The 19825-nt window shown below is 43.8% G+C and overlaps 1 protein-coding gene across 1 annotated transcript; it reads right to left on the bottom strand.

The window, feature by feature from the left end:
* Positions 1-1258: 1258 nt before the first annotated feature.
* Positions 1259-18330, bottom strand: LOC309392234 (protein O-mannosyl-transferase 1-like; the record flags this gene model as incomplete). Its single annotated transcript, XM_081953258.1, has 13 exons — positions 1259-1869; positions 2298-2475; positions 3135-3261; positions 3621-3734; positions 4176-4273; positions 5201-5321; positions 5545-5637; positions 6402-6498; positions 7159-7236; positions 8389-8484; positions 9123-9226; positions 10001-10156; positions 18184-18330. 13 exons carry the CDS (start codon positions 18328-18330, stop codon positions 1695-1697), a joined length of 1584 nt encoding a protein of 527 aa, XP_081809384.1. The 3' UTR covers positions 1259-1694.
* Positions 18331-19825: the final 1495 nt, after the last annotated feature.

Here is a 19825-nt window from a genome sequence, read left to right as displayed (position 1 = left end):
GTGAAGCTTCCCCCCTTTCCCCCCATGGTCAGATTTATTTATTTATTCTTCGCATTTCTAAACCGCACCCTCTCCCAAAAAGGGACTCGGGGCGGTGTACAGTCCACACAACACATAACAGGTAATAAGTACAATATAAATATAAATATATACATATACACATGGAGGAGGTTAAAAAATTAAAAGATTAAAAGAACTGTATAGAAGAATAAAATATGGCTTTAAAAGCCCTAAAATCAATTAAATTTAAAATACTACCCTTAAAATAACCAGTTGAGAATAAACTTCCAGGAGGTAGAAGTTGTAACAATTATAATTATGCCAGGCCAGCTAATCGAAACAGGTGAGTCTTCAATTTTTGTCGGAAGGAGCGGAAGTCCGTGGTGGTTCTAATGTCGGGGGGGGAGGTCATTCCAGAGGGTTGGGCCCATCACAGAGAAGGCCCTATTCCTTGGCGCCGCCCGCTGGCATTGCCTGGTGGACGGCACCTGGAGAAGGCCCTCCCTGTGAGAGCGGATTGGCCGCAGGGATGTAGATCCAAGTGCCGGGTGTCTGCTTGGTTGCTCCGCTCCGCTTTTTTACTCCGCTTTTGACTATAAAAACCCAGCTATGTATTTCCCACCCCTCCCCGCCCGTTCTTCTGCCCTGTAGCCACCCTGAAGCCTGCTAGGTGGTCTCGGCCAGAATCGCTTCGGGGTTGACGCCGAGCGAGTCCGGTGTAGCCTGTCCACTGCCTGGCTTCCCGGCCTTCCCGGGACTGCCTGCTGGTCGGATGGATGCGTCCTACCGTACCTGAAGCTGGTGCTTCTAACCCTCGCAAGCGGGTCGGGTGGAATTTGACAGGTTCTAGCCGTGACCTACCCCTCACCTCCACCTCTTTCAATTATCTGGCCTGGCTCAATCGTAATTATTCTTATTCCTCCTAACTGTTTTTAAATTGTATTTTAAACGTTAAATCTTAATTTTTATATTGGGTTTTTACAATTGGGGTATTTTAATGCGGGTTTTTTAACTGTCTATATGATGTAAATTGTTTACCTCCTCCGGGTCCGTGTTTGTGTATCTGTATGTATGTTCTGTATGTACGCCTATGTGTTTTATATATTTTCTATGTTTTATATGCCCCATTGTACGCCGCCCCGAGTCCTACTTGGAAAGGGAGCGGCTAATAAATTCAAACTTATTATTATTATTATTATTACATGTATTTTCTCAACTGACTCCCGCGGCACGGTGGATTGCCGTGCCTCCGCTGTTTTCCTTCCCAAACAGCGTTCCGAAAGGTAAGTATTCTCTAAATTGTGCAAGCGGTTGTTAAACCGATCCCACCCCTGCTCGGCTATTCCTCCGTGGGAAGCCCTCGGCTCCGAGAAGGTTATGCGCAAATACAATACAATCCTATACTCGTAGAAGGAGTCTCTGTCCAGCCAGGCCTCTGCGCTCTTTCCACGCCCTTTTTCTCTGTCCTGAGTGAGCAAAAGGGTCTCTTATTTCCCTTGTCCAACTACATTGCTATCCTTTGGAACAAATTTTACATCTGCGAGAAAAACGGGGGGGGGGGGGAAGCATTTCCAATTGGACAATACGGTTTTCTGGTCAAAAATGGAATAAATCTTTCATATGAATTCTTTTCTCTTTTTCTTGGTCATCCAACCCCGGATGTCGTCTCCGCCGTCCGTTTCTCTCAGGCTTGGTTAGCGTTTGCGGATCAAAATATCCCAGCTATCCTTCCAACGCAGAGCCTGCAACTCGGATTTCGAGAGTGCCGGTTCTCCGTAGGTGAGCAGGCGGAAGGTGTGGTACGTCAGGTAGACGGAAGACATCCAGGCCGCTACCAAAGCACTGTGCATGCTCTTGTAAAGGCTGGATCTGTCCAACAGAGAGACAAGCATAAAAAAAGGAGGATGAGACTCTACAAAGAATGCAGGGAAGACCGACCGAGTTTATTCAGGAGGTTAAAACAGCTCCTCTTTTATTCCCTATGAGAGTGGCCGTTCGTGGTCCGCCTGTGGCCTTACTCCCAAGTCCACCCCCCTTCTTTACCTGTTCCCTTCTCCTGGCAGCTGTGCATGCGCACAACGGGAACAAGCTCCAGCTGTTCTTCTGCCTCAGTGCTGTCTGACTTTGAAGGCACCTGATCGCTGCCAGATGGTCCCGGCCCCCTCTCTGCCTCCGACACAGAGCCCTCATCAGAGCCTTCCCCAGACTCCAGGACTGGCCCGTGCTCCTCCCCAACCTTCTCACCGTCTGAGTCTGCCGCCAGCTACGCTGGAGGGCTACAAGACCGGCTGTTCTACCTGCAAAGGAAGTCGCTGGTGTGCTGCAGAATGACAGGGATCAGAAGAATTTGAAAAGTGACAGCCGGCAGGTAATGGTAAAGGAAGAGGTTCTTCTCCATCAAGAAGAAAGGCAGGTAGTTTGTGGCCCATCCGCCCACGCAGATCCCTCCGGCCAGGAGCCACTGCTGCCAAGTCTCTGAAGAGGAGCGGGATAGGGAAATAGGCAAGTCAGTTTCTCAGCCTGACAAAATGCCAGGTCGGGTCGGGGCATTTCACCACCTTTCAGGCAGGATGGGTGCAGTGAATGCAAGAGAGTTCATTGAAGCCTGGCGCTCCACAAGAGTCAAAAGGCACACTGATCTACCACCAGGCGTGGGATTCTACCGGTTCAGACTGGTTCAGGTGAACCGCTTTGTTCTGACTTTCAGCTGGGCGCACGCAAAGCGAACCATTTGCTACACCGATAGGATCACAGCCCTGCCTACAACCGGCCTGCTGACCACCCTGTCTCGGAATACAAAGCAACCACACAGCCAACTGGACACGGCACCCACCCTCAACCAACTCACGCAATTGCGCGCACGCGCACACACGCACACACACACACACACACACAGCAGTTCACCTCCCAATGCGCCTGACCTGAAATAATCTGAAATAAATTGGTAGAGCTTCTCCTGCCTGAGCAGGGGGCTGGACTAGAAGACTTCCCAGGTCCGTTCCAGGATTAAAGCCAATTTTATGTCAGCAAAAACAGCCCTCAAAGGCTTCAACTCTCTGCAACAGGTCTAGGCCAACCCAATTAAGGGGGGGGGTGTTGGATAGAAGATCGAGACGGGGTTGGAGGTCCCAGACCTTCAGGGATATCCCAGATATTTCGCCGTCGCCGGAGCAGGTACCCCAAGAACAAAACCACATAGACGATGGTGGCTACGTTGGCTGATGTCCAGCTGATGAGGTTTCCCAGAAGGTGAATTTGAGCCTGGCCAAGAAACAAAGCATTAAGAAAATGCTTTGAGTTGTGTTTTGCGACCTTCTGATAAACCAAATCCATGGTTTGCTTTAACAACTGTGTTACTAACTGAAAAACTGCAGTGATTTGCGTAGCGGCAAGACGGGTCTCAAAATGAGGTAAAGCTCATTTCGCAAATGCCTTGCTTAGCAGCAGAAATTTTGGGCTCAGTTATGGTTGTTAATTGGGGACTTGCCTGTACGCTTAAAAAGGCAGCCAGATATGGACTGCTGAAATTCTCTCTGGGACAAAGGGAGAGCTGGAGATTGCCCGCGTGTATTTCAGAAAACATGATTTCTAAAGTCCACATAAAAATCCAGTAAAATCACCCCTGAGCTGGAATAGAACCAGTAAGCGATGTTGGTCTCCAGGGTGATCCGATCTAAGGGAGATGAGCTGTATTTATGTTCCATGTCCTCGTTTTTCAGGGTAAGGATCTTCCACTAGAACGAAACACAAGAATTGGGAATTCCGGATATTGATGGAAGCTACGAGTGATGCGGCTCCTAATTCAAAATGTCGCTTGAAGTCTACAACCCCCCAAGTTGTGAAACCGGCTGTCAGCGTTTACTCAACACGCTTAACGTTCTGGTGTGTTTTAGGGGCTGTAGCTTGGGGGGGGGGGGCGCTCTGCCTGGTTCGGCTTGGCGTCTCGCCGGCATCCTGCCATCAAGGGCTAGAAGGGAGGGAAAGGATGGAAGGGCAATAAAGCTGTGTGTATACGTGATGGGAAATTGGAAGTGGCAAGGTATTGACAAAAATCAATAAATGGAACTTCAACTCCCAGAATCCCCTGGACGAGTACACCTGCTGCTGAGAATTCTGGGAAATGAAGTCCACCCTGTGACTTTATCGTAGACTGACTTTCTGGACCTTTCTCTCACCTGCAGTTCAGTGAACTTGGCAACAAAGGTGAGATTATGGCTGATGTTGATCTGAGTGGGCAGATGCAATTCCACCTCTCTTTCTTTCTGCTCATGGCCTGCAAAGGATTAAAACGAGAGAGATCTGAAAAAACAGGTTAGTTGGGGCAAAACCTTTCTCCCACAATCCCTTGGGGGGAATCTCTAAACCAACCTGGGATAGGTAGGGTGGACCGCTGCTCTCAGAGGAGCATTTGGGTCAAACCCTTGACTTACAAGAGTTCATTTTATGACCGTTTGAACTTACAACGGCACTGCAAAAAAGCGACATGACCGTTTTTCATACTTATCACCATTGCTGCCTCCCCGTGCAAACTCAGACACTTGGCAACTGGCATGTACCTATGACAGTTGTGGTGTCCCGGGGTCCACGTGATCACCTTTTCCAACCTTCTGATGAGCAAAAGCAACAGGGAAATCAGATTCACTCAAGGACCAGGTTACTAACTTATCCACCGCAGTGATTCACTTAACAACCATGGCAGGAAATGTCGCAAAATGGGGAAAAACTCACTTAACAGTCTCTTTTGGCAATGGGAATTTTTTTAGTTAAGTCGAGGTCAATTTCTCCAAGTATGGACTGAGTGGGGGGAAAAAAACCAAATCTTTCCAGAACTTTGAATGGGGAGGGAACCTTCATTCACATACAGAGGTTTTTCTAAAACAGGGGTCAGCAATCTGCGGCTCTGGAGCCGCATGTGGCTCTTTCATACCTCTGCTGCGGCTCCATGTCCATCACAACCTGCAGTGTGCGATGTACTTGGCTTTTCCACCCCTGGTAGTCCAACCATGGATAAACCCAATGAAAGTTTCAGGAGGAAACATAACCTTTCATTCAACTCCACGTGCTAGTTTTGTGTCTGCTCAGGAAATAGTTCAGGCGGGGGAAGGGTTCCGTCCCCGGGTGTTTTCTTTTTTCTGTGAGGAAATGGGTCCAAGTGGCTCTTTCAAAACCTTTCTTTGCCAACCCCATCGTTAAAACTAACTTTTGCTATATCGGTGTTCTTCCACGTTCCGCAACATGCTTTGGTGGTGCCCCTTGGAGATCTTCTCGCCAATCACCTCCAGTTGTCGGTACCCCCGCTCGGGAAGAGAGGCTCCGCTCAGCTGGAGGGGAGAAAAAGAAGGGAATGCTTTTTTTTTTAAGAGGTTTAAAATGCTTCAAGAGGTTGAAAGATCTGGGAGATCTTTGCCTGAAATGGTACAGAGTAGTTGGACTAGAAGACTTCTAAGGTCCCTTCCAACTCTTATCCCAACTCTTATTCTGACTGCGTGCCTTCTCTGTGACATTGCAAGAAACACCAGAGGGTGAGACTCCAAGCCTACTCACCTTTAACACAGCCAACGTGTTGACGTGGACCGGTCTGACTTCAGACAGGATCGTTTTCCAAATCTCATTATCCGAGTCGCGGTTCACAATTTCCTGTGTGTTTGAAAAAGACGCTTCCTGATGCTGCAATTTGGCTAATACTCTGCCTTCGTTGCTCCTACCACGTCATGGAGTTTCAGCATCTGATATTGTCAGGGTTCCAAGTAGCATCCAAAAGTAAATCAGAGTCCGAGCAGAGCCATGTTGGCACATCTGGGAAAACACAAATATGAAAGCTTCCCGGTTTTCCCCACCGAGTTGAAAGTCCAACATCTTGCCCCCACACCCAGCAGCCCATCTTCCACTGCCATGCTGGCGGTTCCACCCATCCCGGTCAGGTGCAGAGCCGCAGAGACAAAGGATGACCTTGGCTTTCTACAAATAATTTTGTTATGGCTACGTACCGTCTCACTCCGTACAATCCCCCCTCCCGTTTTCCCACAATACAAAATGCATAGTATAATAGTAAGAAAGTGTCGCAGGCCAAAGAGCCAAAAGAAAAGATGGCTGCAGGCCTGACAGATATATAACTAGATTAGGAAAGGGGTTAAGAGCCAGGATGGTGTTGTGATTGCGCAGTGGTTAGCGTACGGTATTGCGGGCTAACTCTGCCGGCTGCCAGCAGTTCAAGGTGGACTCGGCCTTCCGTCCTTCTGAGGTGGGTAAATTGAGGACGCAGATTGTTGGGGGCAAGAGGCTGACTCTATAAACCGCTTAGAGAGGGCTGTGAAAGCAGTATGATGTTGCTGTGTTTATTGTTTATTTTTTTACTTCCGCTTTAAATCCAATGTCTTAAAATTCTACAGCCTGCCATTTACAACTCTCCAGAGATTCTGAGCGGGCATGGAAATGTTGTAATCGATGTAACAGGATACCTCTTGGGAATGCGGGCTGAGGGGTGCAGCCACGTCATGCCTGCAGAGTGGAGAAAGCAACAGAAGAGAATACTTGGACCTCAGGGTCGGACTGTGGAGTCCATGGTGCTCCCTGTGCTGGTTGGTTTTCTTGGCAGATGTTTCATTACCCAACTAGGTAACATCACCATTGTTAGAAGGGAGTGGGATGGAGGAAGGAAGGAAGGAAGGAAGGGAGGGAGGGAGGAAGGAAGGAAGGAAGGAAGGAAGGAAGGAAGGAAGGAAGGAAGGAAGGAAGGAAGGAAGGAAGGAAGGAAGGGAATGAGTTCCTCGGTGCTCTCTGAGCTTAGTTTTTTTCTTGCATTTCATTAGGTAACATCATTAGTGCTAGGAGAACACCGATTGCAGTCAGAAAACAGGATTAAAACTCCTTAATTGCACAACACATGGGCAGACCTAACCGTCCTAGCTAAGAGGTATAACGCTAGAGAATTCCTGGAAGCCTTGCACTCAGACAAGTCTCACCTGATTCCAGGGAAATTAGGCAGAGTCTCTTTCAAGGCTCTTGCCCAGCCCGTTATAGAGTTGAGGGCTAAGCTACTCTTATCTGACTCTTCCCTTGGCAGCATCTCTGGATGCAGCCTCCAAGGACATTCCCACATACCATTAACAGCCGTTTCGAGATGATACGCAGCTAGAAGCCAAAGAAGAAACAGCTTACGTGTTGAGGTAACGGCTTGTGATTCCATGGACCAGCTGTCGCACAGGTTGTGGCGGGTTGCTAGTGACCAAATGTTGCCTATTTGGGAGCGGCAGAAAAAACAACGACTGGAATCATCAATATCAAAGCGTAAGGTTCCCCTCGCACATATGTGCCAGTCGTTCCCGACTCTAGGGAGCGGTGCTAATCTCCGTTTCAAAGCCAAACAGCCAACGCTGTACGAAGACGTCTCCGTGGTCATGTGGCCGGCAGGACTCGATGCCGAAGGTGCACGGAGCGCTGTCCCCTTCCCACCAAAGGTGGTCCCTGCTTTTATACTTGCGTTTCTTTATGTGCTTTCGAACTGCTAGGTTGGCAGGAGCTGGGACAAGGAACGGGAGCTCGCTCTGTTACGTGATGATAGGGATTCGAACCGCCGAACTGCCAATCTTTCTGATTGACAAGCTCGGGGCCACTGAGCCACTGTGTCCATTCAAAAATACAGTATATCAAATTTGATATATCAAAGTACATCAACCCACTAAGTGAGGCTGTAATGTGATTACTTATTCCTTTTTATTATCCGAGTTACTTCTCCCTTTTATTGGTATTATTATTATTTTCTCTGTTGCCTTGCAAATATACTGAGTACGTCTTTCATCTTCATTAAATGACCCAATAATCCCTTGTGGGGTGGAGTCTGGGCAATTGAGTGGAGTTAGCGGTGTGTTTTACTGGCCGGATGCCCTTCCTGTCGCCAATGAGGTGTTTTGTTCAGCAGATACATTTTTGGTATGCCCAGAGAGAGAAATATCTGCCTCCGACTAGGATCGAACTCACAGCCTCCTGACTGTCACGCTTGGGCAAATAAAGTAGAGGTAATGCTAGACTTGAGCTGAAAATTTATATTGCTAAGCGAGAAATTTGTGAAGTGAGTTTTGTCCCATTTTACGACCTTTCGTGCCACCGTGGTTTTAAGTGAATCGCTGCAGCTGTTCGTTTAGCAACAGGGATGGTAAATTAATCTCACTTCCACGCTGACTTTGCTTGGGTAATCACACGACCTCGGGAGACTGAGACCATCGTAAGTGCGAGTCACCTGCCAAGCATCTGAATTTTGATCGTATAACCACGGGGACGCTGCGGCGGTCGTAAGTTTGAAAAACTGTCTTGACTTTTTTCAGTATCGTGTAACTTCGAACAATCACTAAATGAACTGTCGTAAGTTGAGGACTAATTAAAGAGGCTCACCTTCCAGGATCCTTGATGATCCACCAGTTATTCACATCCTTAAAAGGATAGCAGGTCACCTGTTGCTGATGGGAACTGCCCCGCCCGTTTTCATACCTGGGGAAGATACAGAGGAAATGAGACTTAATCGCAGAAAAGAAGGAACGCGAGATAATCCGAAGAGCTCTTTTAGGTCACAGGGACAATAATATTTGTTTTCTGCATTTAATAGGAAGAGAAGACAGAGATATCAGCCCTTTGATGTCAGCAAGATCACACACAAAAAAGAGAGAGTAACGTCATGCTCTCTGAGCTTGGTGAAGTTTGGTCTTCTTCCTGGGAGCCTGGCCCTTTGCCAAACTGGCCATCATAAGTCACATAGATATAAACAACATGTGTATATCATTCAAAAGAGACAATAAGCCAAAAAAGAGAGCAAACAAACAAAAAAGCCACCAAGAAATTAACACAAAGATTAATATTAGATTGACGATCAAGATGTGGTGGCTCAGTGGCCAAGACGCTGAGCCTGTCGATCAGAAAGATTGGTGGTTTGAATCCCTAGGGCCGCGTAACAGAGTGAGCTCCCGTGACTTGTCCCAGCTTCTGCCAACCTGGAAGTTCGAAAGCACGTAAAGAATGCAAGTAGAAAAATAGGAATCACCTTTGGTGATTGACTTAGGAGTTCATATTAGTGACCATTCAAGGTTCAACCCCAATTAAAAGAGGGTGTTGCGACTGTTTTTCACACTTACAACCATGGCATCAACCTCCCGGTCGCCTGATCAAAATTCGAAAGTTTGGCAACTGACATGGACTTATGACTGTAGCAGTGTCCCGGGGACACTTTTGCGACTTTCTAAAGTCAACGGAGAAGCCAGACTGACTTAATAAATGTGTCACTAAGTGAACAATAGCAGTGATTCAGTTAACAACTACGGCAAGAAAGGTCGCAAAACAGGGTGGATGTCTCACTTAACAAAAGAAAGGTTGGGCTTGATTCTGGCCATGTTGAAGGCTACCTGTATAGAAATGAGTAAATCCCAATAAATAAATAAAAGAAAGCAGGAAGAGCAGATAAAGTCCAGCAGGGGGTTGAAATAAATCAGCATTGTTGATGGCCAATTAACATATAATAGATGTAAAAAAAAAAGTAAAAGTTCCAAAACCGGGGGGAAAAATTGGCTCTTCTGAGAAAGAAAGAAAGAAAGAAAGAAAGAAAGAAAGAAAGAAAGAAAGAAAGAAAGGGAGAGAGAGGGAGAGAACGAAAAAAGAAAGAAAGAAAGAGGGAGAGAAGGAAGGGAGGAATGAAGGAAGAAAAAAAGACAGTGGAAGGGAAAGAAGGAAGAAAGAAAGAGAAAGGAAAGGAGGGAGGGAAGAAGGAAAGGGTGGGAGGAACGGATGGATAGAGGAAATAAATAAATAAATAAATAAAAAGAGGATGGTAGGAAGGAAGGAAGGGAGATAGAAGGAAGGAAGGAAAGAAAGAAAGAAAGAAAGAAAGAAAGAAAGAAAGAAAGAGGAAGGAAGAAGAACAGGGAAGGAAAGAAAAGAAATGGAAAGGATATGGAAGGAAAGACTCCAACATTTCTCTATTTTTGATCAATTAGCCCCAGACGCAGATCGGTCTCACCTCTAAACTAGCTTGAAAGGCGCTGCTCGTGATCTGATCGTGGGGGCCGGATCGGTACAGCAAAATCAAGTGGATGTAGAAAAAGGAGAGGTAGAGAGCGCCGGGGAGGATCAGGAGAGCAAAACCCCGGGCCAGAAAATGGCCGAGTACAGAGACCTAAAATGGAAAAGGCAGAAGGGTTCACGTTTGTCCTAATGTGTTTTCTCAATGAAATATTGCAGGACGAAGCTAAATAATAATCCTAGTTTATCTTAACAAGGCTAAAATAACTCACTCTAAATAATCTGGGCCCTAAAACTTTAACGGGTGTGTGTCTCTGCGTGTCAGACAGATCAGGAGAAGGGCTCCTTGTTTAAGCTTAAATCAATTAAAATTTTATTTTATTCCTTTTGCCCTGCCTTTGTTAATGTTTTGAAATAATTCAAGTGCCTGCATGGGCCTGATACTCTTTCCTCTTCCTATTTTCCCCATAACAACCACCCTGTGAGGTGGGTTCGGCTGAGAGAGAGAGAGGGAATGGCTCAAAGTCACCCAGGCAGTTTTCATTTGTAAGGCAGGACTAGAACTCACAGTCTCCTGGTTTAATACACCAGCACTTTCACTACTAGAACTGGCTCTCCAACAATTCATTCATTCAATTAATCAATCAATCAGACAGACACTAGTGTTCTGTCTATCAAATTTACATGGTAACCAGTCTCACACAAGGTAACTCTAGGCAGCATACTGAAAAACATGAATTAATTCCAAATAAGATACTTATGACAGAGATATGTATTCATGATCATTTGATGTTTAATTCATTTAACCGTCATAAACGTTTAGGAGGATTTTCCCCAATAAAAATGAAATCTATCAACCAGCCTCTTTGTCTTCTATCATCTCCTCCCCTCTCCCTCCCTCCCTCCTCCTCTCATTTTCTTTCTTCTTTCTTTCTTTCTTTCTTTCTTTCTTTCTTTCTTTCTTTCTTTCTTTTTCTTTCTTTCTTTCTTTCTTTCTTTCTTTCTTTCTTTCTCTCTTTCTTTCTTTCTCTTTCTATCTATCATCTATCTATCTATCTATCTATCTATCTATCTATCTATCTATCTATCATCTATCTATCTATCTAATCTCCCTCCCCACCCTCCTCTATCTAACCTTATCTACCTATCTATCTATCATTGATGAATATGACACCTCTATGTTAGAGAGTCTTGCCTCTAACTTACCAATACTCACAATTTTACCATCAAACAGGTATGGGAAACCACATTCCTTGCAACCTTGACTGAACACGTCCCAAGAGAAACTGCTGGGTAAAATTAAAACCCACAGATTATGAAATCCAAAGTTCTCCAGAAGGCTTGGAGATCAACTTCCATCATCTCAGAGCGACTGCGTCCCATTTCATCCTCCGACTTACGTTGGACAAGGAGCGATCTCCAACCAGTTGCCAGGAATGGATCCCCGCCAGGCTCAGAATGAGGAGGTAAGTGAAGAGGCCCGTGTATTTCACCCTGCGAAGCAAGCAGGAAATGTCAACCCAACCAAGCCAATCGGAAGGAGAAGGTAAGGAGGAGAACACATAGACAACAAATTGATAGAGACTGCCAGAAGATCTAAGGGAAGTGGAGACAGCCAGAAGATCTAAGACAGGTATCTAACGTTTAAGCAACTTTAAGACTTGTGGACTTCAACTCCCAGAATTCCCCAGCCAGCATGGGGAATTCTGGGAGTTGGAAGTCCACGAGTGTTAAGCTCACCTCTAGAAGCGGCTAAGAGGCTTATGAACAAAGCAGTTATGAAATATCTTAGCACACCATCAAGAGATAAGCTTTATAGGAGCATGGGGAGGGCAAAAAGAGCCTCCCCCGCCCCCCCGGAGGCCCTCCAGAGGCTTCAGGGAACGTCCCTGAAGCAAACAGGAAGTGACTTCCGGGTTGCTTGGAGGGTCGTTTTAAGCGTTCCGAAGGCTTCAGGGACCGTCCGGAGGCTTCCCTGACGCCTTCGGAGCGCTTAAAACGACCCTCCGAGCAACCCGGAAGTCACTGGTTTTAAGCGTTCCGAAGGCTTCAGGGAAGCCTCCGGGCGGTCCCTGAAGCCTCCAGGGGGTGGGGGGGGGCTCTTTTCGCCCTCTCCAGGCTTCTATAAAGCCTGTGGAGCCTGGGGAAGGCGAAAAATAGCTTTTAAAAAGGTGAACTCAGCTGACAGGGCAGCGCCTCGCATGCCCTGACAAATAGCTCCGCGTGCCACTTGTGGCACGCGTGCCATAAGTTCGCCATCACGGTACTAGATTGTACGCTGGTGATAAAATACAAGGTTTAGATATAGATAGATATCTGGAGAAAGAGAAAATACCTATAGTTACAGATGAACAAAAGGAAAGACTGAATCAACTTGTAACCACGGTGGAAATTCTACTGGCAATTAAGCAATTAAAAATTGGGAAGGCTCCAGGTACAGATGGATTGACAGCGGTTTATTATAAAAAGTTACAATTAGAAATGGTAGATCTCTTAAGGAATTATTTAATAAAATTCAAATGGAAGGAAGGGTACCGCCATCTTGGAGAACAGCCTTTATTTCCCTGATTCCAAAAGAAGATCAGGACCACACTCCGCCAAAAAACTATAGACCTATGTTATTACTTAATACAGATTATAAAATCTTTGCTAAAATATTAGCAAATAGGTTGATGTCAATTATACAACAAACGATTCATAATGATCAATCCGTTTTTATACAGGGGAGATAAATGAAAAGTAATGTAAGACAAATTGTTAATATATTGGAATATTTGGGGAAGAACAACCAAGTCCCCACAGCGCTTTTATTCTTAGACGTGGAGAAAGCATTTGACCGAGTGAATTGGCAATTTCTAATAAAAATAATACAAAAAATGCATTTTGGAGAGTATTTCGCACAATCTACCAAGGCAATATACCAGAAACAGACAGCACAAATTATAGTTAACGGTAGTTTAACAGAATCCTTCAAAATTGAAAAAGGAACAAGACAGGGGTGTCCCCTGTCTCCATTATTGTTTATCTTAACCTTGGAGTTATTGTTGAATAGAATACGTGGGTCAGATGACCTACAGGGAATTAAGATCAGGTGTTATGAATATAGAGTACGAGCATTTGCGGATGACTTGGTTGTAACTTTAACCCAACCGGGGAAATCAGCTATACGTTTAATGAACATAATTAATCAATATGGTCAAGTATCTGGGTTCAAAATAAATCTAGGAAAAACAAAGATGATAGTTAAAAATATGACTACAAATCAAAAAGAAGAACTAGAAAGAGTAATAGGATGCGAGATAGTAGAAAAGGTTAAATATTTAGGAGTTTACATTACAACCTCAAATGGGAAATTATATAAGTATAATTATGAACCATTATGGCATAAAATACAGTTAGAGATGAATAAATGGAAAAAAACTACAATTGTCATTGTTGGGAAGGATAGCAGCAGTAAAAATGAATGTTTTGCCTAAGTTTCTATTTCTCTTTCAAATGATACCAATACTTAAAAAAGATGCAAATTTGGAAGAATGGCAGAAAGGTATTAATACCTTTGTCTGGGCAGGGAAGAAACCAAGAGTAAAACTTAAAATAATGCAAGATATACGGGAAAGAGGAGGTCTGAAAATGCCCAATTTAAAACTATATTATGAAGCAGTAGTTTTATCAACAATTAGCGATTGGATTAATCTAACAGAGGATAGAATACTGAATATTGAGGGATATGATCTGGTATATGGTTGGCACGCTTATTTAATATATGATAAGAAGGTCGATGAGATTTTTAAAAGCCATATATTAAGGAATGCCCTATTGTGTGTCTTGAAAAAATACTAATATAGGTTAAATGATAAGATACCTATGTGGGTAGTACCCAGACACGCGATAGAGAATACAAGTATAGAACAAAAACAGGATGTAATTACATATAGAGAACTTCTTAATATAGAGAGAGGTGTACTACAGTTAAAGCCTTTGAATGCATTAAGAGAGGAAAGGGTAACTCAAACCTGGTTCCAGTATGGACAGTTACAAGCTAGATGGAAAAAAGATCAGACAATTGGTATCACGCAAAATGAGGATAGTTTGGTAAAACAAATTAGGGACCAGAGTCAAATGCATATAAAAGGTTGCATAATATACTGATAAAAATAGATTCTGAAACAGAGTTAGTTAAACACTGTATGATAAAATGGGCACAAAATTTCGAAGAGCCAATAATGATGGAAACATGGGAAAAGATTTGGGTAAGAAATGTAAAATTTACGCAAGCTCAGAATTTGAGAGAGAATTTTTATAAGATGTTGTATAGATTGGCATTTAGATCCCAAAAAGTTAGCTTGTATGTATCCGAATTTACAACCTAAATGTTGGAGATGTGATTGTGCTGATGCTACGTATTATCATATATGGTGGACTTGCAAAAAAGTCAAAGCATTTTGGATAAAAATATGGTGGGTTATTCAAAATATACTTAAAAAGAGGATAAAGTTCACTCCCCAGTTGTTTTTGCTAGGTATATTTACAGACTGTACAGTTATAGAAACTAATTTGATTTTGAACTTAACGACGGCAGCAAGATTGTTGGTGGCCCAGTACTGGAAGAGGGAAGAATTGCCTACTATTCAAGAATGGATGCTAAAAGTAGTAAATCTAGCAGAGATGGCCAAAATTACAGCATATTTGAAGGACCGTTCGGATGAGAAATATAAGTTGGAATGGAGAGATGGATTGACTATATTCAAAATAAATATCGGACTAAAAAATTTCAGTTTATGAGTGAAGGCACAAAGAATGTTACAATTTACCTAAAGTTAGTTTAACAAAAGGGGAATTAAAGCACAAGAGGAGGTAGGATGTTAAAATCAGTTAGCTTATGTTAGCGTATGATTGTTAAATGTTTATACCCTGTATTTTGCTCTGGGAGGTTGGGGGGAGGGAGGGTCGGAGGGTGGGAAGGGGAAGGGGTAATATTTGTAAAATTTGTTAAAACCTTTAATTAAAAAAAAGAATGCATCTGGTTTCAGTTCTTTAAAAAAAAGTATTTCTTGCTGTTTTTAAAAATCAAGCTTTTTGGCACCCATAGAAGGAAAAATCCTGACCCCAACTTTATATTCAGCAATAACCCACTCCCAAGTGTAGATTCATAGAACCAAACATCATTGAGACCTTTATGGCTATTGGTTGCCTGATTGCAGAAGTGTTCTGTTGTCATGGACACATCCACTTTCTAATGATGCTAACGGCTGGGGGGGATAGAACTGTGCCTCACCTACGACTTCTTGTAGGTTGGCATACTGCACACATGCATGTCTCGCTCTCCACAGAGCAGGTAGGATTCTGACTGTCTCGACAAGCAGCTTACTTGTTCCCCCTATTCTCACCTCACTTAGATCTTAAGGCTGCTTCATTCTTCCCCTGCTTTGTAACACTCCCGCTGTTAAAGTTGCAACTTTAGACATCACATTGCATCTGTTCAAAAATGAACTCTTTAGCCATGGAAATTAACAAAGCCGTTAATAGTTAAGAGAAAAATTGCTTTTATGTCATGTTTCAATTATCAAGATTTTTAGTTTTTTAAAAAAATAAATTTTATTTTTATTTTTGATTAAACACAACACAAAAAAATATCATCTTTCGTTACATATTGTAGAAGTGTGTCGATTGGTTACAAATAACTTTCGTGCATCTCTTCCACAGTCATTACTTATAGTTCATATTACATTATATATTTTAAATCAAAAATCTTAATATATCTTACTATCAACATACCACAATTCTCATTTGACTATAGTTGTTTTAACGTTCTTTTGCATGAAATAATCCAAAATTAAAAGCACAACCACGTAATGACCTTTCATTAATTATTTCTAATATTATCCACTAACATTACACCTTTATAACATGTTCTAAGTAAGAATTAATTATGTTTGGTAACAAAACTTATAATCCTCTTTTCAAAATCACTGTTTACAATTTGTATCCCAATTCTTTTTATTAAACCAATACATACATACATACATACATACATACATACATACATACATACATACATACATATTGTTAATTATATCCCTTGTCATTTAATTTTTTTAGTTTTTTAATGTTTCATTTTCAAGAACAATTTAATGAAAACTCAGTGACAAATTGGTGAAAACACTATGGCTGCCTGGCCCAACTGGTTTGTTTCCACATTAATAACCCCATTCTCTGCTTTCACAATATCTGTTATACCATGTGAAAACAGCCACTGTGTTCCTATGCAGTTTATAAAGAAAGTGCTTGCCTGAAACTGACACATTCAATAGCTGCTTAATTCGTCGTGGCATTTCCTATGCATCTGACAGTCAAGAAGTCTATTCTGCCATACTAGTCTATGAAACAGAATAACAAAATTGGAAGGGTCCTGGTAGGTCATGTAGTCCAACCCTCCCCCCGACCAAGCAGGAGACACTTCACCAGGGGAGTCAAACTTGATTTCATTGAGGGCCCCACCAGGGTTGTGTTTGACCTTAGAGGGCTGGGGTAGGCATGGCCATGGTGGGCGTTTGACATAATAGCCTCAAGATGCATTTCCCCCCCTTTGCGTTCAAAACAGCTATTCCACACAAAGGGAGATTTACTAGTCGCAATTCCATAATGTAGAGATTAAGGAAACGTAGAGTCCCCAGCTGCTATGGGGCTTGACTCTTTTGTAGAGGAGCGGATCTGAATATGTGCATAATATTGTCAGAACAGAGATGTTCAAAAGCCTAACCCTAACCCTAACCCAGTGGTAGGCAACCTTTTTTTTCAACTGAGCCAAATCTCGCCAAAACCATGATTGAAATTTATTTTGAGAGCCACATTTTTAAAACCGAAAATACATAGGATGGTACACTGTTTTTAGTTTCAATAAACTCTGGCATTTGAAGCACACAAGTCTTAAAGCTGTCAAGTTACAAGATCCTTGCATCCCTAATCCTTTAGGAAAAAAACCCCAAGGGGTCTTCAAACCTGACAGCTTGAAGACTTGTGGACTTCAACTCCCAGAATTCTGAGAATTGAAGTCCACCAAGGGCATCAATCATATTAGCCCAGGGATCTGCAAAATTGGCTCTTAAGACTGGTGGACTTCAACTCCCAGAATTCTAAGAATTGAAGTCCACCAGTCTTAAAACAGCCAACTTTGCAGACCTCTGTGTTAGCCCAAAGCCTGGCGTTGGGCGGGCCTTGCTCCCCCATTGGTGGAGCCCCAAGAAGCGAGGAGCAAGCACAGTAGTCACAAAATAAATGTGTCCTAATCCACAAATAATTCCACGCACTTTGCAGACTCCTTTGACAGAGCTCTATAGAATTATCCCAGATCTTTATTAGCACCAAAATTAATTACTACTTTCTTAAGACCACCTACTGAGTCCCGGAGCTGATAGCAGATAAGAGGAAGAATAATAGAAGAAACTAGAAGAAATCTGGTTTAGCCACAGAGCTTGATGGATCACAAGGATGCTTCTTCGTCCTTCTTGAGGAGTTCCCAAAGGAAAATAGAAATGAGCAAAGGCTATTAGCTATAAACCTGTCACGGTTGGGCTTATTTTTCCTCTCCTGATGGAGCTTCGGCTAACCTTCTCACCTCCAAACTGGCAAGCTGATACCAGGATCCCCAGCCTTGTCTCTGTTGGTAGGAAAGATGCAACTGACCGTCCCATTTGCATGGGTGTAACATAGGTCGGGGCAGCCTGGCTATAGTGATGGGTAGTGGGACTAGGCACATCTATAGCAAAGCTTTCCTCTGCTCCAGTTCAGGGTACTTTCTCTCTCCTTCACCCACCTTGCAAGGTTGTGGTAAAGATGAAATGTGGTGGGAGCGGGAGGGCAACTGTGCACTCTGTCTAAGCTAAAATGTCTATGGAGAGTCAGTCATCCAGGTCAGAGATGGAGCTCTAAAGAAGCTTCTAGCACCAGAAGCAAAATGTCTTTAAAAAAATCCAGAAAGTACAGTTGCCTCTTGAAAAAGCACCATGAGCTGGATGACTGAGAATCTCCATAGGCACCCGGTGTAAATTTTGAAGAAGGAAAGGCAGCTTTGCCGTGGACTCCCAAGCCACATCCCCCTGCGGCTAAAACTTTCCCACGTGGAAAGGCGGGAAGCTGACGGAAGGCCGAAGCAGTCCCCTGCTTCCTCAGGGGGCAACTTACCATCCAGTCTAAAAACATCTCCGGGTAGCCATTGGGTTCTTCGGCCAAGAGTTCTTGGGAGCCGAGCGCCTCCTCGAGACTCCGGACCGACCTCAGGCTGCCCGAGAGAAGCAAGGCCAGCGCTAGCAAAAGGCGGGAAGCGTCCATGGTGGAGGCCCCGCTCCTCTCGCCTCTCTGCTCCCCACCCTACCTGCTTCCCCTTCTCCTGGCAGCGCCTTTATATCTCCTGCCATCCCAGACGCGGGGCGGGATTAATGACAGGGGTGGCAGCAGCCCATGCGGTGCGGGGCCCTGCGGCAGCTTCCCCGTGACGAGCGGAGTGGGACCGCGACGGTCCCTGACAAGAGGCGAGCGCCGGTTGCCGTCTGGGGGCCGCTTGCGCGTTTATTGCAAGGATAAATCCAGCAGAATGGCTCTTTTCGGCCCTGGTGGGACGCTTCGGCTAATTGCTTGTTTACCACGCTGTGTGGTTTGCGCCAGGGAAATCGAGGCCAGCGATTGGGAAGCTGATACACACACACACACACACACACACACACACACACAAACCCATCGTCTCCTGCAGCGGGCTTGGATTCCGTTTCTTTTTCTGCCTCCTCGCTTCTCGTCCCCGCCCGACTTCAGGATCCTCCCTAATCATTGTGGATCGAAAAGAAAAAAGGGAAAGGGGCACTTGTTTTGAAGTGCCCGAGAGGAGGGAGGGGTGCGGGCGCCCGGCACACAGAAGAGTCGCATTAAAATGTGTAAAGAGCCACGTGTGGCTCGCGAGCCGCGGCTTGCCGACCACTGCCCTAACCCAACATAAACAACATCCAGGGTATTGTATTTATACTTAATAAGTTGAATGAAGTTTTTAAATGTTGAAAATTACATTTAAAATCTTAAAATACTTTTAAAGAAAACAATTTATCTTTAATTCATCCATAACTCATTTTTTGTCTTCTTCATGTATTAATCCGTCTGCCTCATTTATGGCATTCCTCTATCACTAAATAACAAAATTGTACTCTCTTTGTTATTGTTTGGGCAATGTCAACTCAGCTTTCCCTTTTCCCTGTTGAATCTGTCCTTTTAAATATTAACTAACGATGTAGAATACTTTAACTGACCCACCCCATTTTTCATTTTTAATAGAGTTCTTTGAAAATAATTAAGATTTTATTCCAGATATCAATTGTAGAGAAGAACACTGTTCAATGCAACAAAATCATCACAATACATTGCTAGATGTCTAGAAAGATTCAGAAAATATGCATGTTGTGTGGAAACATTTCCAGGTCCATTTGGACTACAACTGGATACACAATTAAATCTCACTGACTTCAATGAGTTTTATGCAATGCCTCACGTGCCCTGACAAATGGCTCTCCATGCCACCTGTGGCACGCGTGCCATAGGTTCGCCATCATGGCCCTAGAAGATAGGTTGAAGATCCAGAAGGATCTTTTTTTTAAACAAGTTTTATTGGTTTTTACAAATTTTTTCAAGGAAAAAGGGTTAAAAAGGGTATAGAAAATTTTGACAGCTACATCGTGCGGGGGAAAGCAGTCCCCCCAAATCTCGCAACTTTTACAGAAAAAAAATAGAAAAACATTTGAATAAATATTAGCAGTTTTGGGTTTAACACTAAGTCATCAATATA

Source organism: Natrix helvetica, assembly GCF_964273705.1.
Source record: "Natrix helvetica genome assembly, chromosome: 4".
Lineage (NCBI taxonomy): Eukaryota > Metazoa > Chordata > Lepidosauria > Squamata > Natricidae > Natrix > Natrix helvetica.
The sequence above is the reverse complement of the archived record's forward strand: the minus strand, read 5'-3'. Positions and strand labels throughout refer to the sequence as shown.